At 42.7% G+C, this 25,701-nt stretch overlaps 1 protein-coding gene across 1 annotated transcript in view; it reads right to left on the bottom strand.

Annotated features, from left to right (window-relative positions):
* Positions 1 to 25,701, bottom strand: part of SLC35D2 (solute carrier family 35 member D2) — a 177,983-nt gene that overhangs the window by 121,981 nt on the left and 30,301 nt on the right. The window contains exon 2 of the mRNA XM_088470079.1: positions 4,747 to 4,780. Within this exon, the coding sequence (XP_088326205.1) occupies positions 4,747 to 4,780 (34 nt within the window). The remainder of the gene's footprint in view (positions 1 to 4,746; positions 4,781 to 25,701) is intronic.

Here is a 25,701-nt window from a genome sequence, read left to right as displayed (position 1 = left end):
AAAAAAAAGCCTAACCAGCCCCGCAGTCCGGGTTCCTAAAATTACGGGGATTAAAATTTAAATTAAGCTGGAACCCTACTTGTTTTGTTCCCCGTAATTTTAGGTACCAGGACTGGCTGACAAGTCCGGGGCTGGTTAGGTTTTTGGGGGAAGACCCTACGTATTTTTTTTATATATATTTTAATACTTTTTTTTTACAGGTACAACACACAAGCAGCTTACACATATGTCACTGATGTGCAGGCTGCTTGTTCGGGTGAGTTTGGCAGAGAGAAAACACAGCAAACTCGGGTGAGTAATCTCATCTAAACTCGCAAATAGGGGGAGAAATCTTGATCTGCTTTACCTATCGGAAAACTCACTTTCAGGTAAACTCATTTCTTAGTAAATTTGCGAGTTGTTAAAGTGTAAACTCACCTGAGTTTCGGTGAAGCAAAGAGAGTTTAAAAAAAAAAAAAAACTTGACCAAACTTAGTAAATTTACCCCTAGATGTGAGTAAAGCAGTGGGCAGTCAATGACGACAACAAGGAGCAAAAGTATAAATAAAATGGAGAAAATGTAAAAGAAATAAAAAATTAGAAAAAAATAATTTCCAACTGATTGTAAGCCCATCAACACATCCTGTGTGACAATTATGCAATGATAGGTAAACGTCATGCTGAATTTATGCTACAAAGAACCCACATAAATGCTCCATAGTCCTATTTCGTCTGTGTATCCTTGGCTCTAGTTCCTGTTATGACCACTGTAAGTATTTTTGAAAAAGATGCTTTGTATCTATTTCACTGAGGGAGTCCCTGCCTCGAGCAACACCGTTCACGACACCACACCACACAAACCTCGTTATTGGTTATTAGTGCAGGCTACATAGCAGAGCATCACCACACAGAAAAACCTGGGCAGATTTTCACAGATAAGGACAACAAGTAAATTGTGTAAGGTAATGGATCACTGGTCGAAGGTACCAGTTAGAACTTTACCATTATCCTTTTAAGAGATGTCACTCATTGCACAGCTAATGCTGGGTACACACTGGTAGATATATTGGCCTATCAATTGATCGGCCAATATATCATGTGTGCGTCGGCCAGTCTATACCAGCGATAAGTCTGTGAATGACGTCGTTCAGACATATCAAGTCGGCTGTGCTGCACAGCCGATGGCAGAAATATCTGAATATATATTTGTCTATTGTGCTGTGTGTACGGCAGCAGAGGCCGCGGGGAGGGGGGAGCAACGTGACCCCCAGCCAGGAGACCTGCGACCAGATGACAGATGATAGTTGTTCAGTGTGTATGAACAACCATCATCTGCAGGTCAGTTGATGAAGTGTTGTTAAATTCCAGCATATTGTCATCTACATACCCAGCGAAACATTGATGCACATTCATTGGACTCGCTGGGCAAATTATCATCATCATGACCACCTGGGAATACTAGTACTGTATCATGTCCAATTTGTGTCACATTGTATCATACTTGCTGATAAGCTGGCTGCCACCTCCAGGAGAAGGCAGCCAAGTCAGCACAGCGGAGGGGGGGGAGGGGGGAATGGCGAGGGGCGTGATGCGAGTTTGAGGGTGGAGCAGGGGATGTGACTGCACGATTGCCTCATCGCTCCTCAGCCCCACTACACAATGCTGAGATTACCTGCATTGTGCAGCAGTGGGTGGGGTCACAATGACAGGATTCAGCGCAAATCAAGTAATCGGCTCCCCTGGATCACCCATTTGTGGATGCCGGCAGGGGATGCGGGCGAGTAGGCAAGTATGGATAATATTCATCAGTACTTTATATACTTCACACTGAGGTGATTTATCCAACTCTAAAACGGAAGAGTGGAGGTATTGTCCATCGCAACCAATCAGATTCTTGCTATCATTTTTAGAATGTACAAAATAAGTCATAGCTACTATCTGATTGCTTGCCATTGGAAATGCCTCCACTTACTTTTTTCAGATAATTTGATAAATGCCCCACCTTAATCACATACCTTTTAGTCAAATACAAACTCGTTAAATTGAACCTGCAGCCAAGGGCGCACCACTGGGTTACTACCCATACTACCAGTGCAGTAACATAGCTCAATCATGCCCTGTGACGGACCCGCCCCCTGTGCGCATAACATGATGACATTGCACACATGACATCATTATGTCATGCAGAGGGGGCAGGGCCACCATCACTGGTAAGGATGCTCCAATCAGCTGCTCAGACTGCAGGGTGCCTGTCTGGAGCGTCCAAAGGACACTCCAGGCAGCACTGCAGCAGCGATCCTGGGTGCAGGGTGCCATTCCAGGCACCCTGCTAGCCAGAAACAAGAGCCATGAAGCAGCGACAGTCCTGCCTATAGAGCCCTGCGCTTTGTGCGGCAGTACCAGTCGCACACCCCTAGTTTTGGCCATGCATACTACTAACGAATTAGAGAGATTGGGCAACTCTCACATATCTCAACAATTCCAGAGTACATTTTAAAAAAGAACAAAATACAACAAAGTTTTTCTCTATAGCTATAGTAACTAGAGTCATATTTCTTTTAAACTATTTCAATGTCTGTAGTCTGTCTCTAGCTCTCATTTGCATGCAATACTAATGGTAAAAGATTAGCAAAAACAGACAAAAAATAAACTATTCACATTCATTTTTACAGCTGCTTACTCACATTTTGCATTATTCTATAATCTAGTTGGTAGTAGACAATATTACATGTTACATGTAGTCCCACTGCACAAAAATGGAAGGAAGGAAGAGGCAAGCAACTACTGACCGGTGGTGAGCCTTACATCAGTAACAGGGCAATTGATGGAAACGCTCTTTAAAAAAACCGTTATAGAATATCTCAAATCCAGCAATTTACAGGATCCCAAACAGCATGGATTTACTGGGGGGATTTCAAGACAAACAAATCTTGACTTTTTTGACTGGGTAACTAAAGTAATAGATCAAGGGGGAGCCATAGATGTAGCTTATCTACTGTAGACTTTAGTAAGGCTTTTGTCCCACATCGCAAACTGTTAAATAAACTTGAAAGCTTGGGACTGGCTTCTAAAGGTGCATATCCACTAGACGAGTGTAGAATGACTGTACGATTACAATATCGTAATCGTTAAATCGTTCATCATAGTGTGCAGACACCCTCCCTCATCCCCGAACATGCACAACATGTTGATATCGGCAGGTTGGTCTGCATGTTCAGGCGATGATAAATGCTGACAAAGACCAGCAGGAGCGCGCTTCGCTGGTCGTTGCCGGCATAATTACTGCACAATTAATGAACGATTGAACGATAATGATGTCGTTATCGTTCATTTTAATCGTGTAGTGGATATGTGCCTTAAGAAGGTCGAATGAAGATCTTTTCTGCAGTATAGAAAACAGAAAGGTTACCACTGGAGTGCCACAGGAAACTGTACTTGGACCAGTGCTTTCTAATATTTTTTTTGGTGACATTGCAAAAGATATTGAAGGAAAAGTATGTGTTTTTGCAGAAGATACCAAGGTATGCCACAGGGTAGACACACCTGGAGGGGTAAAACAAATGATTCATGATCTACGTAGACTAGTTGAATGGTCAAGAAAAAGGCAACTTAAGTTTAATAGACAGGTTTTGCGCTAGTTATACATTTAGTAATAATATATTTCTGTACTAAAACCAGATATCACAGAACCAAATAAGATCAAGACGCAAAAATATTTTCATATATATTTATATTTGATAAACTAATCCATAAAAAGCAGGAAAAGCATGTATATTCACGTGTACTATACACCGTGTAAATAGCATAATATTATAAAAATCTGCACAATCTTATATAGAAGGGTATGTCCAATGGCCGGTTCTTTCAGTTCTTATATAGACTTTCAGTGTTATATTAGTAAAACAAAGTCTGTCACATTTGAATCTCACCAAACAGGCTATGAAGATAAGGATATTTGAATGTCTACTCCTCTGCTTTCAGACTCCATTGAGAGGCTGGGAGGTAATCGCTCAGCTGTGTTAGCGGTTCTCCTGGGCAGTAATTCCGTCATCCTGTGACAGCCCCACACCATGCTGTAAACAGCACACTCCCCAAGCCTGTATGGTTGGCAACCGTCTTCTCTCCTTTCCATGGTGAGTGCTGGAGATACACGGACCGGCCATTGATAATCACACCTCACAGGGTGTCAGATCAATAAGCAAAAAAAAGTCCTCTGAAGCGCTTCGCTTCCTTTAATGAAGGCTTTATCAAAGGGTATTGATAAAGCCTCCATTGAAGAAAGCGAAACGCGTCAGAGGACTTTAGAGGCAACTAAAACGGTGCAAGACCTACATCGCAAAACTCACCTGGAAAGGCTAAAAGATCTTAATATGTATAGGTGGGAGCAGAGAAAGGAAAGAGGGGACATGATAGATAACGATGTCGTTCACAGACATATCGCTTGGTACACACTGGCCAATGGGGCCCCTACATATAGGCTGATCAATTGATCGGCCAATATATCTGTCAGAGTGTACCCAGGTTAAGGATCAAATAGGGTTTGAGGTAATCATAAAGTTAAAAGGGGGCAGACTAGATGGGCCAAATGGTTCTTATATGCCGCAAACTTCTATGTATCTATGTTTATACAAATTACAATATTAAATTAAATATAATTAAAGCATTTTGTTCATTCCATTACCTTTAAAAATGGTAAGGATTTTTGTTAACTCTCACAACTCTCATTGAATTCAAAAAGATCTACAGCACTATGATTTGAAGACATACCTGACCAACGCCAAGAAACGTGGAAGATGGAAACCTGCCAAAGAAAATAAAAAATAATGAATTCTATTATTAACAAAGTTAATCATTCAGTACTCCCATAGTTATCCATAATTTCATCCCATACTTGCTGACTTTTATCTAGTATTCATGACACCCCTATACTTAACAGAAGTGTATTGTGATTTATTCACTTAATTATTAGTAAGGATGGTGCTCCCTAGAATAAGAGGTAATTAGCATAAAGAGGTCTGAGAGAAGACAAATATTGTAATTATAGGACACAATGTCATGAACATTTAAAATATAGGGGCCTATGTATTAGCAATTGTGGAACTGCCGTGATTATTATCAGTCCGTGACGCAATGGATATTTTAATTTTGAATGAAAATATTCCTGCTATGTACTAACTGTAACTTGCAGGGACAGTGGTAGCACTAATCTCTGTCACTGCAAGTTATTTTCCAAGGGTCACAACTCACAGATAGATAGTGGATGCTAACCCAAATTTCAGTAATGGCGAGCCTATTACTGAGGCGCGGAGTCTAATGTGCCAGCGGTATTCACCAGGGACTCCCGCAAGGAGGTTTGGAATTAGCTGCGTCCAACTAGCAGGTCACACCCCTCAGACTTGGTTCCCTAATACAGGTGCTGGTGTACTCTGGATAGGAGTAAAGTACGATGAAGACATACAACGTAGTCAACAAGCCAGGTCAGAATCAAATGGCTTAGACGGTACCAGGGAGCAGACATATGCAGGGCATGGAGGATAGCCAAGGTTCAAATCGGAATACAAAGTACAGTACCAGGGAGGAGATGGAACCAGGTCACAAACAAAGCGAAGGTCAGGAACGAGAGGTAGTAATCACCGGTGAGAACGTGTTGGAGTAAGGTTTGGGAGCCTATACTCTGGAGATGACATGCGCAAGTGGGCATCTTAAGACATGCTGGTGAGCGTCTGCATACACAGAGTAATCGCACGCAAAGACATCGCCTGCCTTCCCAAATTTGCATACGCATCGTGCAAACGAACGCATCTAGCGAGTGGATCTGAATGAGGTCCTAAATTCTGTGTATAAAGCCTCCAGATGATAAACTGCTATTTGCTTTTATGCGAGTCCTATTGTAAGTGAGTATACAATTGCTTTGCATCAATTTACTCACTGCATATAGACTGTGGCAGGTCGCTGGTTAGCGGCTAGCAGCTGAGAACCGAGAGAAGCAGCAGCAATGCACTCATCCAGACTGCTTTACACGTACTGCGGTCACACCCGGCAAAAGACGGGCAGTCTCAGCACACAGCCTACAGAACGGAGCTCGGGAGAATTTAATTTGCATCTGTACAGATCGTCTCACACGGACTGTGTTTTCTTGATAGAGACGTGTAGTTACAGTACATATACATTTGGAACGGAGCTCCGGAGCAGCGGTAAACATTTATCAACAGCAGCAGATACACCAGCAGGGCTGCTTGTTCAGACTGACCTGTGGACCTGCAAATATCCTGTTCTGCGAGTGTAACTATCCAGCTCTACTTTCCTGGTTATTAAGAACAACCACCAACGCTATAAACAGCTCCTTTGTAATATTGAAATCCCCTGATGACGGTAATAACATCTATTGACACCTAAGCTTAGGTTCTGACTGTGTTTACATCTGATTTTTAAAGCTATTGGAGAGTACTTTTTATTACTATGTTGCAAGACACAGCTAACATATAGCAACATAATTACTTATAGGTGTGTCAGCCAATTTCAATGTTCTAAATTGCATTTCTGAGTGAATATTATGAATGATATATTTTATAGCATTTGCCTATTATACTGTTTTTTTAGTTTGTGATACTAGTTGTAATAAACCCTGAATTGATTATACAGTAATAAATTGTTGGGTAATAATTCAAATGATTTTTGCCATCTAAGCAATAACGGGCATATTATTAATTACTAATTGTTATTACCTGCTTACTCCAATACATCGGTTCAGCTGTGACTAACCTTCTATGTTATTCCTCAATGCATAATACCAGTGAAAGTCTAAATATGACAATTGTCTCTGTACTGATTATTTTCTAGATACTGGTCAACAATATAGACTGCTTCTTGTTTTCCTAATACTCATTTGGGTAATATTTTTTCCCCCTTTAGGTGGATTTGGAGATTATAATTTACTCTTATCTACTAATAAAACTTGTCTTTTAACAGTTACACATTTTCCATATTATTTTCCGTGATTATTTTTCATCACCTATGCTTAATATATTTTACACTTTTAGTCATTACCGACAACGGTTATATTTGCAATTTTCACAACAGTTACAATGTGCCCATATTAGAATAATTGTCTCCACTCAAACCTTTTCTTGATATTTCCTCATAATTATATAATTGTGACCTGACTCCTACACTGTACACTACCATAAATCATGTCATCAAGCCCCTAGACTAATTTGCATGTGGATCCTAGTAATCTGGAAGGCTAGTCTACTCTTCCAGGAGTGTGGGAAAGTTTCACAAAATTAGGGTAGGGGGGAGTCTCCAAGACGTTTCGGCAGAGTATATAAGTATGTTTTATAATTTGTAAAGAAACCCAGTACCTGAAAAAGTCCCTATACAAGAATGTGCATTAATTATTATAGATTTATCCTAAATAAAAAAAAAATATTCTAACATATATTCTAACCCTCATTACACGTAAGCAGTGTGTAACTATTCCGATAGCTAAACCAAGTCCATCTCTTAATCCACATACAATGAGATTTCTGGAACTTTCCACCATTTATTAATACAGACTGGAATGATTGTAAGGGTTAATGATAATGTAAAAGGCGCAAAGAACACAAATGTCAGCTCCAATCTATAAACCAATCCTGCCCAATATCAGGAACATATATGAGAAATTATTATATTAAATAGTGGAAAAAGATCAAAGAGCGCACTTGATAAGAACAACTATATATATATATATTTATTTATTTTATTTATTAACAGTTTCTTATATAGCGCAGTATATTCCGTTGCGCTTTACAATTGGAAACATTGATAGAACAAAACAGGGTAATAACAGACAGACATAGAGGTAAGAGGGCCCTGCTTGCAAGCTTACAATCTATAGGGAAACAGGCATTGATACACAAGGATAGGTGCTATATATATTGCAATTTGGTCTGGCCAGAATGCAGAGTTTCTTGGTGGGCTGCATGATCCAGTCACACAGGAATGTCGGCAAAATGTCAGGAGTATGTGAAAGAAAGACAATATGTGAGGTTATGTGTGGACTGTGAGAGGGGATGTGATAAGACATGGAAGCTATGAAGGTTATGTGGTCGGTTCTGGAATCTGATAAGCTTGTCTGAAGAGGTGAGTTTTCAGGGAACGCTTGAAGGATTGAAGAGTAGAGGTAAGTCTTATTGTGTGTGGTAAGGCATTCCATAGAGTGGGTGCAGCCCGAAGAAAGTCCTGTAACCGTAAATGGGAGCAAGTAATGCGTGGGGATGAGAGACGCAGTTCTTGTGCTGAGCGGAGAGGTCGGGTTGGGAGATATTTTGAGATGAGTGAAGAGATGTATGTTGGTGTAATTCGGTTAATGGCCTTATGTGTAAGTAACAGTATTTTGTATTGAATACGGTAGAAAACTGGCAACCAATGGAGGGACTGACAGAGCGGGGCAGCAGACGATGAACGTTTGGCAAGGAAGATAAGCCTCGCAGCTGCATTCATAATGGATTGTAATGACGATAGCCTGTTTTTGGGAAGACCAGTAAGGAGACTATTGCAATAGTCAATGCGGGAAATAATGAGTGCATGGATTAGAGTTTTTGCAGTGTCTTGTGTGAGATATGGTCGAATTTTGTATATGTTTTTTAGATGTATGTAACATGATTTTGAGACAGATTGAATGTGGGGAACAAAGGACAATTCAGAATCAAGGATGACACCAAGGCAGCGAGCTTGTGGGGTGGGGTGGATTGTTGAGTTATCAACAGTGATAAAGAGATCAGATTGGTAACTGTTATTGGCCGGTGGAAATATAATTAATTCTGTTTTAGAAATATTAAGTTTCAGGTAGCAAGATGACATCCAAGATGAAATGGCAGAAATACATTCAGTGACACGGACCAATACAGATGGTGATAAATCTGGAGAGGATAGGTAGATTTGAGTATCATCCGCATACAGATGGTACTGAAATCCAAAAGAGCGGATTAGTTTGCCAAGAGAGGTGGTATAGATTGAGAATAGCAAAGGACCTAAGACAGAGCCTTGCGGTACTCCAACTGATAGAGGTAGCGAAGAGGAGGCAGAATCAGAAAAACGAACAGAAAAAGAGCGATCAGATAGGTAGGAAGAGAACCAAGAAAGGGCTGTGTCCTTAAGACCTAGGGATTGTAATGTTTGTACGAGAAGAGAGTGGTCAACAGTGTCAAAAGCAGCAGAGAGATCTAGAAGAATTAGAAGTGAGTAATGGCCTTTAGCCTTGGCAGTGACCAAATCATTTACTACCTTAGTCAGTGCTGTCTCTGTGGAGTGCTGGGAACGGAAGCCAGACTGAAGTGGGTCCAATAAGTTGTGGGTGTTAAGAAAGTGTGTGAGGCGGGTGTAGACAAGTCTCTCCAGTAGCTTGGAGGGGCATGGGAGCTGGGAGATAGGACGGTAATTAGAGAGAGTGTTAGGGTCAGAATTTTGTTTTTTCAGAATGGGAGTAATCACTGCATGCTTGAACAGTGATGGAAAGATGCCAGTAGAAAGAGAGAGATTACAGATTTTAGTTAGGGTTGGGATGAGCACAGGAGACAGAGCTTTACTAATTTGTGAGGGTATAGGATCTAGAGGAGAGGTAATAGAGTAGGAGGATGAGAAGAGTGTAGATACTTCATCTTCATTTGTGGGGTCAAATGAAGAGAATGTGCCAGAGGGTTCAGGTAGGGAATTGAGTAGGTCACTAGCTGAGGAAGAGAATAACATTTCATTTCGGATATTATCAATCTTGTCCTTGAAATAGGAAGCAAGATCTTGTGCACAGATAGTAGCAGGTGGCTTGGGTGAGGGAGGGGTAAGAAGCAGTTTAAATATATTAAAAAGTCGCTTGGGGTTAGAGGCTTGAGCAGAGATTAGAGATTGGAAATATATTTGCTTGGCAGCGTCCAGAGCAGTACGATAAGAGTTGTAGATAGACTTATATGTGAGGAAGTCACTTGGAGTGCGAGACTTTCGCCACTGATGTTCTACTTTATGTGAGAGTTTTTGTAGATGCCTTGTTAAGTTAGAATGCCACGGTTGACGTCTGAGTCTACGCGGAGTGTGATGGGTAGCTGGAGCTACTTCATCGAGGGCTTTTACTAAAATCTGGTTTAGCTGTGATGCAGCAGTCTCAGGAGAAGTGAGTGCAGAAATTGGTGAGAGTTGTTGTTGTAGAGAGGTAGATAGTTGTTGAAAGTTAATCACATTAATATTTCTGCGGGTTTTAGGAGGTTTGGTTGATTTCACTGACATTGAGGTTGATGTAATGGAGGAAAGTGTGCAGGTGATAAGATTGTGATCTGAGAGAGGGAAAGGAGCATTAGTGAAATCAGAAACTGAGCATAGTCTGGTAAATACAAGATCAAGGCAGTGGCCCTCCTTATGAGTAGAGGAGTCAGTCCATTGGGAGAGGCCAAGAGAGGAGGTTAGAGAGAATAGTTTGGTGGCATGAGGAGATTGTGGACTGTCAATGGGGATATTGAAATCACCCATAATGATGGTGGAGATGTCTGAGGATAGGAAGTGAGGGAGCCAGGCTGAAAAATGTTCCAGAAATTGGTGCGGTGGCCCAGGCAGGCGATAGATAACAGCAACTCGCAGAGAGAAAGGGGTGAAAGTCCTGATAGAATGTACTTCAAATGATGTAAATGTGAGTGAAGGTACCTGTGGGAGAACTGTGAATGTGAAAGATTGGGAGAGTAATATTCCTACCCCACCTCCTTTACAATTGCCAGGCCTGGAGGTGTGTGAGAAGTGTAGGTTACCATGTGAAAGTGCAGCAGGGGAGACAGTGTCTGATTGTGTTAGCCATGTTTCTGTTATTGCCAGAAGGTTGAGGTTGGTTGAAATAAAGAGGTCATGGATGGATGTTAGTTTGTTGCAGACAGAGCGTGCATTCCATAATGCACATTTTAGTGACTTGGATGGTGAAGGGAGGCATGCAATATTTATGAGGTTAGCTGGATTTATAGTTCGTTGTGGGTGTGGCATGTGGGTTGGGCCTGGATTTGGAGATATGTCACCAGCTAATAGAAGCAACAGGAGCGAGATATAAATATATTTGTGGGATTTGACAGAATGTTTGTTATGGCGAGAGGTTGTGGATGTTATTGTCAATGTGTTTAGATAAGTTAAAAGCTCATATGTGTTTGTAAGAGAAGAGGAAAGTACTGAGGCAGCAATATGTACAAAAGGATGAGCTGCAGGGAGAGTAAAGGATGTAGTAGTCTTAGAGATGATTCCATGGAGTGAGATCATTAATAGAAGTTTTTGATACATTTTTGCAATACATTCAATAATGCACAACACACAAACTACTGGTAAGGAATGATATTGTAATTACCTTGTTGTAGATGTTGTTCATTGTTTGTTCAACTGTTTTTTTAAACTGTTATATAATTACACTTTGTGTTATAACACACTTAGTGCTTATAATACACGGCTGCCATCGACATCCACGGCTGCCTCTATACTGATTCTAAACTTAAAGAAAGTCTGAATGAGACATGCTACAGCTGACCACAAATGCTAACTAATCAATGAAGAAATTTGGCACTGGGTTTGTGTAAACACAAGCAGTATCCTACCATAAACTAGGCATCACTGAACAACATCCCCCACCCAGGTAATACAAAATACAATCAAGTCATTACATCTAAATCTTTGCTAACAGAAATAAATTCCATTATGCAGAAATGTAAGAGCAATATGTTGCTTGCTAGATGGGAATGGGTAACATACTTTTTAAAATCCAAACAGCTGATCTGAGTGATTGCAAAGCACTAGTTAGACTATGCAGCTTGTAGAATGGGTAACATACCTGCAGGGATGACAAGAAATACACATCTATCTGTTCCTAAACACATTTAAAAGTCCAAATGAAATGTCTTCTTAATGATCCAATGATAATGATACAAAAAAAACAAAAAAGCAGTGTATACTTCTAATGCTTCAGAGAATAAATCTTTATCAAGGCAGAAAATTGGGTATGTCAATTGGGGAGGTGACATACCAGGTTTATACCCCATTACTTTTATGTAAGTTATGGTACGTCTTGGTGAAATTTCTCATTGAATAGCCCCTTCGTAACGGGTCCTTTAACCGCTAATTTGTGTATTATTTGGAAACAATCTACACATTGTGCCTTTTCTTTTTGTTTTATATACACCACATCATTTGAGGAGAAGCCTTTTTTTGGAACTAAACTGAAGGCCCTGGTTGCATGGATCATTAAGAAGACATTTCATTTGGACTTTTAAGTGTGTTTAGGAACAGATAGATGTGTATATATATATACAGTCAGGTCCATAAATATTGGGACATTGACAGAATTTTTATATTTTGGCCTCTATTCACCACCACAATGGCTTTGAAATGAAACAAACAAGATGTGATTTAACTGCAGACTTTCAGATTTAATTTGAGGGTAATTACATCCAAATCAGGTGAACGGTGTAGGAATTACAACGGTTTCTATATGTGCCTCCCACTTTTTAAGGGGCCAAAAGTAATGGGACAAACTAAACAATCCTAACTCTAAACTTTCACTTTTTAATACTTTGTTGCAAATCCTTTGCAGGCAATTTCAGCCTGAAGTCTGGAACGCATAGACATCACCAGACGCTGGGTTTTATCCCTGGTGATGCTCTGCTAGGCCTCTACTGCAAATGTCTTCAGTTCCTGCTTGTTCTTGGGGCATTTTCTCTTCGGTTTTGTCTTCATCCAGTGAAATGCATGCTCAATCGGATTCAGGTCAGGGGATTGACTTGGCCATTGCATAACATTCCACTTTTTAGCCTTAAAAAACTCTTTGGTTGCTTTTGCAGTATGCTTCGGGTCATTGTCCATCTGCACTGTGAAGCGCCGTCCAATGAGTTCTGAAGCATTTGACTGAATATGAGCATATAATATTGCCCAAAACACTTCAGAAATCATTCTGCTGCTTTTGTCAGCAGTCACATCATCAATAAATACAAGGGAACAAGTTCCATTGGCAGCCATACATGCCCACGCCATGACACTACCACCACCATGCTTCAATGATGAGGTGATATTTTTTGGATCATGAGCAGTTCCTTTCCTTCGCCATACTCTTCTCTTCCCATCACTCTGGCACAAGTTGATCTTTGTCTCATCTGTCCATAGGATGTTGTTCCAGAACTGTAATGGCTTTTTTAGATGTTGTTTGGCAAACTCTAATCTGATCTTCCAGTTTTTGTGGCTCACCAATGGTTTGCATCTTGTGGTGAACCCTCTATATTCACTCTTGTGAAGTCTTCTCTTGATTGTTGACTTTGACACATATACATATACCTCCTGGAGAGTGTTCTTAATTTGGCCAACTGTTGTGAAGGGGTTTTTCTTCACCAGGGAAATAATTATTTTGTCATCCACCACAGTTGTTTTCCGTGGTCTTCCGGGTCTTTTGGTGTTGCTGAGCTCCTCGGTGCGTTCTTTCTTTTTAAGAATGTTCCAAACAGTTGATTTGGCCACACCTAATGTTTTTGCTATCTCTTTGATGGGTGTCACGATCCTGTCTAGTTGTCACCTTTTTGCCTTGAGACTTACCTCTGTCAGCTGCTCCATGGATCTGTGTTTGCAATTCTCCTGGGACATCTGCTCTGGCTGAATCATGCTGGCTGTGATATCTCTGTGTGTGCAGACTGCTCTCCTAGCCAAACTGATTAATCACCTGGACCCTGCTCTGTCTGTGAGCATTGCTAGTCTTAATTGGAATCACAGGTGTGGTCCTGATTCTCAGAGCTGCAGAGATGAATACTCCTTTTGCATGCTGTGTCTTGCTCCACTCTGAATGCCACTGCCAGACCACCTGTCTGCATCCATCAATCGCTGCCAGACTCTTGGTATATAGATCCTCCTCTAATAGCACTCAGGGCTTGAACATCTCATTACGTTCCGTGGTGTACAACTTGTGCAGTAGCTGTACCTGAGTTCCAGTGTGTCCCAGGCTCCTGCTGGTTCCTAGACCAGTGCTATCTGTAAAGCCCGCTACGTTCAGTTATCCACATGGCTCCCAGGCCGCTCCAAGTGACTATCCACGCTACCCGCTTCTCCACACGGCTCCCAGGCCGCACAAAGTAGCTTCCACGCTACCACTTCTCGCCTACGGCTCCCAAGCCGCTCCAAGTGACTATTCACGCTACCCGCTTCTCCATACGGCTCCCAGGCCGCACAAAGTAGCTTCCACGCTACCACTTCTCGCCTACGGCTCCCAGGCCGCTCCAAGTAGCTTCCATGCTACCAGCTTCTCCAAGTGACTATCCACGCTACCCGCTTCTCCACACGGCTCCCAGGCCGCACCAAGTAGCTTCCATGCTACCACTTCTCGCCTACGGCTCCCAGGCCGCTCCAAGTAGCTTCCACGCTACCAGCTTCTCCAAGTGGCTACCCAGCTACCAGCTTCTCCACACGGCTCCCAGGCCGCACCAAGTAGCTTCCACGCTACCACCTCTCGCCCACGTCTCCCAGGCCCGTCCAAGTAGCTTCCACGCTACCACGTCTACCCATGGCTTCCCAAGCCACAACAAGTAGCTTCCACGCTACCATCCATCTGCAAGCTCATCTACTGGTACCACGACCAGCTCAGTCTGCCTACCTGCCGGTCCCAGTCCGGTCCCTCCAAGTTCCTTCTGGTCTCATTCCAACCTCTCAAGTTTCCAGTTCCAGTCACTCATCACCCAGGGCAGTTCACACTGCTACCCACTTCTTTTATTAAAAGAGCTATTCATGTCCCCCATGGTTCCAGTCCAGCCGGCCTCCAGTGTTTCCAGTTCATCACCTGATACAGGTAACCCTCGAGCACCAATTGTGACAGTATGTTCAAGCCTAACGATGGTGGCGGATCAAGCACCTAATCCTGGATCAAGTGCTTTCCGTAACCTAATCACTCGTTTGGATTCACAGGAGGCGGTACAGCATCAAGTACTACAACTTCTGCAAATTCTGACTAACCGGCTAGATGATACCCAAATCTTACCTGAACCCCTATCTACTTTCCATCAACTGCTGGAACAGCTACAGGCTCTACTCAGCAAAAGCTTTCAGCTCATTCCTGAATTTCTTAGAGCTACCTCTGTCTCAACTAAAAACTCTGTCTAGGAATCTCTAAGAACCAAAGATTCTTCCATGCCAAGTGAAGTGAGACATCGAAGTTACCCGCGCTCCAAGCTCTCTGTGGCTGAACGCCAGCGGCGTAAAGATTTACATCTCTGTCGTTATTGTGGAGCTTCTGACCACTTTATCAAGGACTGTTCCCTTTGCAATTCCAGCAGTGGTTCCAGGTGTCAATGTCTCAGTGCCTGTTCCGGTCCCGTCCCAGATGCTGCCTGTTCCGGTCCCAGCCCGGATTCTGCCTATTCCGCTCCCGTCCCAGATTCTGCCTGTTCCGGTCCCGTCCCGGATTCTGCCTGTTCTGGTCCCGTCCCGGATTCTGCCTGTTCCGGTCCCGTCCCGGATTCTGCCTGTTCCGGTCCCGTCCCGGATTCTGCCTGTTCCGGTCCCGTCCCGGATTCTGCCTGTTCCGGTCCCGTCCCGGATTCTGCCTGTTCCGGTCCCGTCCCGGATTCTGCCTGTTCCGGTCCCGCCCCGGATTCTGCCTGTTCCGGTCCCGCCCCGGATTCTGCCTGTTCCGGTCCCGCCCCGGATTCTGCCTGTTCCGGTCCCGTCCCGGATTCTGCCTGTTCCGGTCCCATCCCGGATTCTGCTTGTTCCGGTCCCGGAACTCCAGTTGGCAACCCCAGGAGGGGTCTCCAGAGTCTCAACCCCAGGAGGGTCCTTAAGTCTCGTAACCCAAGAAGGGGTTTTGAGTCACTCACCCCAGGAGGAAGTCTCTGTCCGCGCATCCCAAAAGGGGGGTTCATGTTCCATACCCCAAGAGGAAAAGTCGAGTCAGCTTCCCCAGAAGGGGATTTTGGGTCCCATACTCCAACAGGGAGTGTCAAGCTCTGTACTCCAGGAGGGGACCTTAAGTCTCTCACCCCGGGAGAGGGTTACAAGAATTATGCCCCAGGAGGGGGTCTCAAGTCTCGCACCCCAGTAGGGGGTCCCAAGTCTCGCACCCCAGGAGGGGGTACCAAGTCTCGCACCCCAGGAGGGGGTCCCAGGTCTCGCACCCCAGGAGGGGGTCCCAGGTCTCATGCCCCAAGAGGGGGTTCCAAGTCTCATACCCCAGGAGGCGGTTTCAAGTCCCGTTCCCCAGGAGCAGATTTCAAGTACCACACTCTTGGTGGAGAGTTTCTACTGTCCTGTCTAAGAAAGAACATCAATCAACTTTGGCTGAATCATCCAATCATTGCGTTAAAGAATCTTTAAGTGGTTCCTTCTCAGTTCCTGAAAAAAATGCTGTAAATCAGGATGATATAGTGTCCATGACCTTCGATGATGATGTGTCCCAGTACACCATATTGCTTAAGCATTATGATGCCCTAATGAGAACCAATCCAGCTTGTGGTATTACTCCCACCAACATCGTCATGTTTCTTTTTATGCACTTTAGAGGTAAAGCCTTGGAGTGGGCCAACCCACTCATTGATTCCAAGGATCCAATTCTACAAGACATAATAGCCTTTAGTACAGCTCTGCTTAAAGAATTTGCTCCTATGTGTCCGTCTCCAGATACCTGTTCTGATAAATATTCTAGAGTTATTTCAGCACCTTCAGATATTAAACTCGCATACACCGCTGTACTCCCTTCTCAAAATCATATGGTACAGGATCAATCAGTCCGAGAGAAGAAGACGCAAAGAACTTTTAGAGACCAACAACACAATACCATGAGAGTTGGTTGTGTTTCCCCCTCCCCATCTCCAGAGTCCTCTAGGTTTTCAAGTCATGTTAACTCCTCTGATCTTCCTTTGGACATAGATTCCGATTCTGAATTCGATCCTGTGCATGACAATACTCCTTTCCTCGACAACCATTTGGTATCAGACCATGTTCTTCCTAGTCATGCGTTCTCCCAAGAATTACCAGTAAAAACTACTTTGCTGAAAAAGGAAAATTCTTCTGCTACTCTTCTTAACACTATGCAAATTCCTCTAGGGACAGAGAGATGCTTGAAGGGATTAACTTTTGTGATCGTGGGATACTTAGAGTCCATAGAAAAGGAGGAAGCCAAGTTGTTAATTGAGAGTTATGGAGGCAAAGTTTCCGAGAAGATAAGCAGTAAAATTGATAATCTTATTATGGGCCGTTACCGTGACAGTTTCTCCAAACGAGTGAAAGCAAAGAGTCTCGGGGTCAAGGTTATTAATGAGGATGGCTTGTTTGAATTGATTGACATTTTGTTCTCCAAGGAAAGTTTTTTGAGCAAATTACCTCAGGAAACAATATTCCAAACACCTTCTAGAGTTCTCAAAGCTTCAAGTTCTTGAAGATATCGGACAGGCTCAGCCAAGTTTTTAGAAGTTTTTGTTTTGGTGTCCAGAGTCCACCCATAAGAGGGGGGTACTGTCACGATCCTGTCTAGTTGTCACCTTTTTGCCTTGAGACTTACCTCTGTAAGCTGCTCTATGGATCTGTGTTTGCAATTCTCCTGGGACATCTGCTCTGGCTGAATCATGCTGGCTGTGATATCTCTGTGTGTGCAGACTGCTCTCCTAGCCAAACTGATTAATCACCTGGACCCTGCTCTGTCTGTGAGCATTGCTAGTCTTAATTGGAATCACAGGTGTGGTCCTGATTCTCAGAGCTGCAGAGATGAATACTCCTTTTGCATGCTGTGTCTTGCTCCACTCTGAATGCCACTGCCAGACCACCTGTCTGCATCCACCAATCGCTGCCAGACTCTTGGTATATAGATCCTCCTCTAATAGCACTCAGGGCTTGAACATCTCGTTACGTTCCGTGGTGTACAACTTGTGCAGTAGCTGTACCTGAGTTCCAGTGTGTCCCAGGCTCCTGCTGGTTCCTAGACCAGTGCTATCTGTAAAGCCCACTACGTTCAGTTATCCACACGGCTCCCAGGCCGCTCCAAGTGACTATCCATGCTACCCGCTTCTCCACACGGCTCCCAGGCCGCACAAAGTAGCTTCCACGCTACCACTTCTCGCCTACGGCTCCCAGGCCGCTCCAAGTGACTATTCACGCTACCCGCTTCTCCACACGGCTCCCAGGCCGCACAAAGTAGCTTCCACGCTACCACTTCTCGCCTACGGCTCCCAGGCCGCTCCAAGTAGCTTCCATGCTACCAGCTTCTCCAAGTGACTATCCACGCTACCCGCTTCTCCACACGGCTCCCAGGCCGCACCAAGTAGCTTCCACGCTACCACTTCTTGCCTACGGCTCCCAGGCTGCTCTAAGTAGCTTCCACGCTACCAGGTTCTCCAAGTGGCTACCCAGCTACCAGCTTCTCCACACGGCTCCCAGGCCACACCAAGTAGCTTCCACGCTACCACCTCTCGCCCACGTCTCCCAGGCCGCTCCAAGTAGCTTCCACGCTACCACGTCTACCCACGGCTTCCCAAGCCACAACAAGTAGCTTCCACGCTACCATCCGTCTGCAAGCTCATCTACTGGTACCCCGACCAGCTCAGTCTGCCTACCTGCCGGTCCCAGTCCGGTCCCTCCAAGTTCCTTCTGGTCTCATTCCAACCTCTCAAGTTTCCAGTTCCAGTCACTCATCGCCCAGGGCAGTTCTCACTGCTACCCACTTCTTTTATTAAAAGAGCTATTCATGTCCCCCATGGTTCCAGTCCAGCCGGCCTCCAGTGTTTCCAGTTCATCACCTGATACAGGTAACCCTCGAGCACCAATTGTGACAATGGGTTTGTTTTGATTTTTCAGCCTAATGATGGCTTGCTTCACTGATAGTGACAGCTCTTTGGATCTCATATTGAGAGTTGACAGCAACTGATTCCAAATGCAAATGTCACACCTAGAATCAACTCCAGACCTTTTACCTGCTTAATTGATAATGAAATAACAAGGGAATAGCCCACACCTGTCCATGAAATAGCTTTTGAGTTGATAGTCCCATTACTTTTGGCGCCTTAAAAAGTGGGAGGCACATATAGAAACCGCTGTAATTCCTACACTGTTCACCTGATTTGGATGTAATTACTCTCAAATTAAATCTGATAGTCTGCAGTTAAAGCACATCTTGTTTGTTTAATTTCAAAGCCATTGTGGTGGTGAATAGAGGCCAAAATATGAAAATTCTGTCAATGTCCCAATATTTATGGACCTGACTGTATATATATATATATATATATATATATATATAGTTGTTCTTATCAAGTGCGCTCTTTGATCTTTTTCCACTATTTAATATAATAGACTGGAATGATTGTCTATGTAATACAACTGTGGTTCTGCAGAGTAGGTCACTGTACATGTGGTAGCAATAAAATAAGAGCATAAACAATGTGCGGTAAGGAGATATAATCCTGTAGGGTCGTGTAGAATTACACATCTTCTATCAACAAGTCAGAATAAGGTAATGTCTAAATTCCCTTTGCGGAGAGGACCCTGACGTCATCAGCTACTGTCCAACATGTTTCCCTACCATCCACGTGGGTACAGAGGCTGAAAACAAATTTGTGGCGAGCGTAGCGAGCCACCGAGCCCAAAGTCTGGCGAGCCCGTGAGGGGACAACTTTCTTCTTTAGGTGACCTTAATGGGCATGGAACTGCACTTCAGCACTCACGTCACTTCCAGGTCCCTAGCACGAAGGGGAAATAAGCTCTACCCTCTGAATAACTGCAGTAAAATAAAATGGAGGATTCGACCCTTTGACCTGTCACATGGTAAAAGGCAGCTAGGCATAGGCAAACAAATGCAGATCTACACAGAACAGAGTAGACTTAAGTGCAAAACATAAGTTTGTCTCATAAAATCACTGTCAAGACTATATGATACTATAATAGAAATGCTGTGGACACTATACAAACACATAAGAAATAGAAAGACAAAATCATTGCAATGCATGCTTAACAATTACACAAGATCCCTATGAGACATAAGAAGCACAGTCTCCGTAATTGGTCTGACGAATGTATTAGCAGATCCATCTTTAATTACTTTGACTGCTACTTTCCAAATCTTTCCACCTCCGCTGGGAAAGATTGTAATAATTAGTCCTATTGGCCACTTATTTCAATTGACCTGCTTCTCTTTAAGTAGCACAAGGTCTTTTTCTTGTGAGTTGGTACAATCAGATAGCCATTTGCAATGATTTTTTAGAGTAGTCAGGTACTCCCGCTTCCAACGATTCAAAAAGGTATCGGCAAAACAATGTGCAATATGAATTAGTAGTGCTATAGCTCTTACGAGTGTCATCCACTTTGAAAAACGTTCAAATCGATGTAGATCAAACGGTTCCCTTGTGACAGTAGTAACAAACAACGTAGTTACTTGTGGGCGAAGCCCTGCATCAGATTCAGGGTTTATCAATTCAAAAGAGTCTCTGGCAATGAGTGATTCATCATCTGGATGTAACAAGAATGTTGGACCTGTTAACCAGATGGTGCTCGTCAGAAGTGTTGCAGGAACTGACCTAGTGGCATTATCTGCAGGGTTTTTATCTGTAGGCACATAGTTCCATTGTTCCAGAAAGAAAGATATTCTGATCTTTTTCACCCTGTTACCAACATACATATGGAATCTGCTTGTTTGGTTACAGTATATATGTAACCTAGAACTACCTTACTATCAGTGTAGAATTTAACTGCATCCGGTTTGATGTCTAATTCTGCTAATATAAGCTCTGCTATTTCTGCTGTTAGTACAGCTCCACACAGTTCGAGTCTCGGAACAGTGTGTTGAGGTTGTGGTGCCAACTTAGCCTTGCCTAGAAGGAATCCAACCTGGCAAACTCTCTTAGGATCTGTCACCTTTAGGTAAGCAACTGCAGCTATAGCCATCATTGAAGCATCTAAGAAAATACAAATCTCTTTGCTGCAATAAGTGACACAGAAGTGTAGCAACGTGGAACTTGTATTTGCTCTAGGGAACGTAAGGGATCTTTCCACATCTCCCTTTCTTGTTTCTTTCCTAGCAGTGGTGCATTCCAGTCTTGTGAATCTGCGGAATACTCCCTTAGCAAAGACTTCTCCTGTATTGTTACTGGAGCTACAAAGCCAAGTGGGTCATAGAGACTGTTGACAGGAAACCTCTTCGGGTGTATGGTCTTTCTTCCGTTCATACTTGGAATGTGAAGGTGTCGGTCTTTATATCCCAACTTATTCCTAGACTGCGCTGAGTTGGAGGAGTATCAACCCCTAGATCTAAGTTCTTTAAATCCTTTGCATAAACTTCCGAGTTGAACGCCTTCGTAACTTGGGTACTGTTCAAAACTATCTTGTGAAGTCTCAAATCAGCAACATTTAAAATAGCTTGAGCTCTTTGGAGTAGATGTTCATCTTCAGTAGGCAGGGATTTAAGTCCATCATCCACATACAAGGCAATTCATTGAAAGGGACTTTTATCAGTGCCATATTCGATTTCTCCCTCAAGATGTTCTTCTAAGTCCATAGGTAACTACTGCAGGTGAAGGACTATTACCAAAAACATGCATTTTCATTCGGTATTCAATGATTTCATCATGAACATTATTGTTGCGGTACCACAGAAACCTTAAATAGTTTCTATTATCTTCTCGAACAACAAAGCAGTAAAACATCTGTTGGATATCTGCTGTTATAGCGACATGTTCTTTCCTGAAGCAAATTAACACTCCCAGGAGGTTGTTTGTAAGATCTGGTCCAGTGAGGAGGACGTTGTTCAATGAAGTACCTTGAAATGTAGCACTTGAATCAAATACCACCATTATCTGACCTGGGTTTTGTGGATGGTACACTCCGAAGATTGGGTGATATCAACATTCTTCATGCTATCAAGTGGAGGAGCTTGTTCTGCATGGTTGTTGTCAAAAATGTATTTCATAAAGACTACAAAATATGCTTTAATTTCTGAATTTTTTTCCAGGTTACACCTCAGCTAGTTGAACGTTGCAAGAACTTGTTCCTTATTGTTGGGAAGATGACATCTACAGTAGTTGAACGAAAAGGGAGAGGGGCAACCCAACTATTTGATTAATCTTTGAAGAATTCTTTATCCATCATTTTTAGAAAACTCCTTGTCTTCCATTGAGGATGCAGTTTTATTGTCATACTTCGGTGTCTAATATACAGCATCACCAAGTCATTCGCCACCTTTCTCAAATGTAGTAAGCTATCTGTCAGTATGATTCACTTGGCCTTGAACTTTCTGGTGAGACTCTCTTTTATAAAGAAGTGATTACGGCATGGTTCAAATAGGGAAATACAGCCGTTTTCCAGAACGTTTTGAAGTCATTGACGTTGTCTTGTCTATGCACCTTGTTAATGTAAACATCACCCACTATTACCCACCCTAAGTAGAGTCTTTGGCAGTTGCGCTGTTAACGAACTTTGTGTACCCTCAGTATGTCTCTGCTAAGCAGAAGAATTTTTGCAGCATTATCCAATGGTGGGATGTGAGGAGCTATAGCTCTCAAGTGGGGGTGATGACATGCAATGTCAGGCGTCGGGATCTCATTCACTGTTTGGCAATTGATCACACTCTATAAGGGTAGAAAGAGGAAGTTTTAGGCTTCCATCCACAGTCTCTATTATGTATCCACTTGCTCTTCTTCCTAATGTATCTTTCGTCCCAGTACATATACATATGTTAAGTGTGTACAGAGTGGGGTTCTCCCTATGTTGAATAGGTCAAGGAACTCTGACTCAGCTAAAGATCTATTACTTTGATCATCCAAAATGGTGTATGTTCCGACGTATGTTCCGGAATGTCCTTTGAGATACACCTTGACCAGGCATATTTTTGAACAGGATCGACTGCTATCAGCTTCTTTGCAGACTTCAGTACATGTAGATGTGACTAAAGTTTCCATCTTTTCACCCTCCTTCTCCCCGCCGTCCTTTGAAACAGGGACAAGGGTGTTGGCAGAATTTGGATTCAAGGTGTCTGGGTGTAAAGCAGTTACAGGTTTCTCATAGTCACACTGTAAACATTTATTTTTAGATATGCAGTCTCTAGAGAGGTGATCTGTAAAAGAACAGCCTCAGAAACAGATTCCAAAGATTTTAGGTAAATTCTTTCTCTCTTCTAAAGGTTTCTCTTTGAAAGTACGACATTTCTTAAGAGGGTGTGGTTTTTTGTGCAGAGGGCATTGTCTATCTGGATCCTCTACTTGTTTACCCATTGTGAAAGGAGAAGTCGCAAGTGTTTTCACCTCTGTCTTGTGTACTGAAATAGGTATTTTGGAATTATCATAGCTTTTTGTAGTTCTTTCACATTTTGGATAACCTGGTCTGGCTATAGTTTGGGAGTTAAAGGCAAAACTTGGATCATTTCTTGTTTTTGCTAAGTTCAGAATGAATGAAAAGAAAGAGAAGGGAAGAAATGCTATTTGATTGGAAATTCCATTTTTTTGTATGCTGTTTGGTAGTTTCTCAACAATGTTTCACCCCTTGAGCAGTATCTAAATAGCTGAGTCCTGGTAAAAATTTATTAGTTTTAGCTGACTCTAATTCTAGCAACAGATCTCCAAGTTCTCATAATTTCTGATTATCTGTGTTTGAAATTTTGGGAAAGTTTTTAGCTTTGTTGAGAAGGGCTTCTACAATAACTGCTGGGTTACCGTAACACTCTTCAAGTCGTATCCATACTAGTTTGAACCCTATTGAAGGATTATTCACATTGACTGGCCTGAGTGTTCTCACGTATTCTGAAGACTTGCTCCCCAACCAGTTTGCTGAAAGATTTTTCATATTTTGGCCTCTATTCACCACCAGAATGGCTTTGAGATGTGCTTTAATTGCAGACTTTCAGATTTAATTTGAGGGTAATTACATCCAAATCAGGTGAACAGTGTAGGAATTACAACGGTTTCTATATGTGCCTCCCACTTTTTAAGGGGCCAAAAGTAATGGGACTATCAACTCAAAAGCTATTTCATGGACAGGTGTGGGCTATTCCCTTGTTATTTCATTATCAATTAAGCAGGTAAAAGGTCTGGAGTTGATTCTAGTTGTGACATTTGCATTTGGAATCAGTTCCTGTCGACTCTCAATATGAGATCCAAAGAGCTGTCACTATCAGTGAAGCAAGCCATCATTAGGCTGAAAAATCAAAACAAACCCATCAGAGAGATAGCAAAAACATTAGGTGTGGCCAAATCAACTGATTGGAACATTCTTAAAAAGAAAGAACGCACCGGAGAGCTCAGCAACACCAAAAGACCCAGAAGACCACGGAAAACAACTGTGGTGGATGACAGAAGAATATTTCCCTGGTGAAGAAAAACCCCTTCACAACAGTTGGCCAAATCAAGAACACTCTCCAGGAGGTAGGTGTATATGTGTCAAAGTCAACAATCAAGAGAAGACTTCACAAGAGTGAATATAGTGGGTTCACCACAAGATGTAAACCATTGGTGAGCCACAAAAACAGGAAGACCAGATTAGAGTTTGCCAAACAACATCTAAAAAAGCCATTACAGTTCTGGAACAACATCCTATGGACAAATGAGACAAAGATCAACTTGTACCAGAGTGATGGGAAGAGAAAAGTATGGAGAAGGAAAGGAACTGCTCATGATCCAAAACATACCACCTCATCAGTGAAGCATGGTGGTGGTAGTGTCATGGTATGGGCATGTATGGCTGCCAATGGAACTGGTTCCCTTGTATTTATTGTTGATGTGACTGCTGACAAAAGCAGCAGAATGAATTCTGAAGTGTTTCGGGCAATATTATATGCTCCCAGTTCAGTCAAATGCTTCAGAACTCATTGGACGGCGCTTCACATTGCAGATGGACAATGACCCGAAGCATACTGCAAAAGCAACCAAAGAGTTTTTTAAGGCTAAAAAGTGGAATGTTATGCAATGGCCAAGTCAATCCCCTGACCTGAATCCAATTGAGCATGCATTTCACTTGATGAAGACAAAACTGAAGGGAAAATGCCCCAAGAACAAGCAGGAACTGAAGACATTTGCAGTAGAGGCCTGGCAGAGCATCACCAGGGATGAAACCCAGCGTCTGGTGATGTCTATGCGTTCCAGACTTCAGGCTGAAATTGCCTGCAAAGGATTTGCAACAAAGTATTAAAAAGTGAAAGTTAGATTTAGGATTGTTTAGTTTGTCCCATTACTTTTAGCCCCTTAAAAAGTGGGAGGCACATATAGAAACCGTTGTAATTAGTATTCTGTCAATGTCCCAATATTTATGCACCTGACTGTATATGAAAAAGGGCTATGGAAGGTGACTCCTTAAACTGGGCATTTAGAACTTTATATGCCAATACAAATATTTCATGCCAAAGATTACGGATGATTGGACAATTCCAAAATATATGGAAAATATCTCCCTGTTCCGAACAATTCCTCCAACAGAATTTTGATTGGGAGGGTCATATATTGTGAAGCTTTTCAGGTGTAAAATACAATCTATGTAATAGGTTAAATTGCATCTCTAAATGGTTAGAACATCTAGAGAACCTGTGGGCTGTTAAATATATTTCTTCCCATTGTTGGATGGTGAATACAATTTGTAAATCTGTTTCCCACCGTAGTTGTGCAGGAGAATTAGTGGAGGTCTTGTACTCTATATATAGGGAGTACCAAAATCTAATAGCATCCCTAGCATTGCCTGACATTTTGGCTAAAATAGTAGAGGGGGGTAAAGCCAAAGCACCCGTGATTCGAAGCACGTCAG

Source organism: Taudactylus pleione, unplaced genomic scaffold (genome assembly GCF_031769625.1).
Source record: "Taudactylus pleione unplaced genomic scaffold, aTauple2 ptg000095l, whole genome shotgun sequence".
NCBI lineage: Eukaryota > Metazoa > Chordata > Amphibia > Anura > Myobatrachidae > Taudactylus > Taudactylus pleione.
This window is presented reverse-complemented; position numbering and strand designations above follow the sequence as displayed.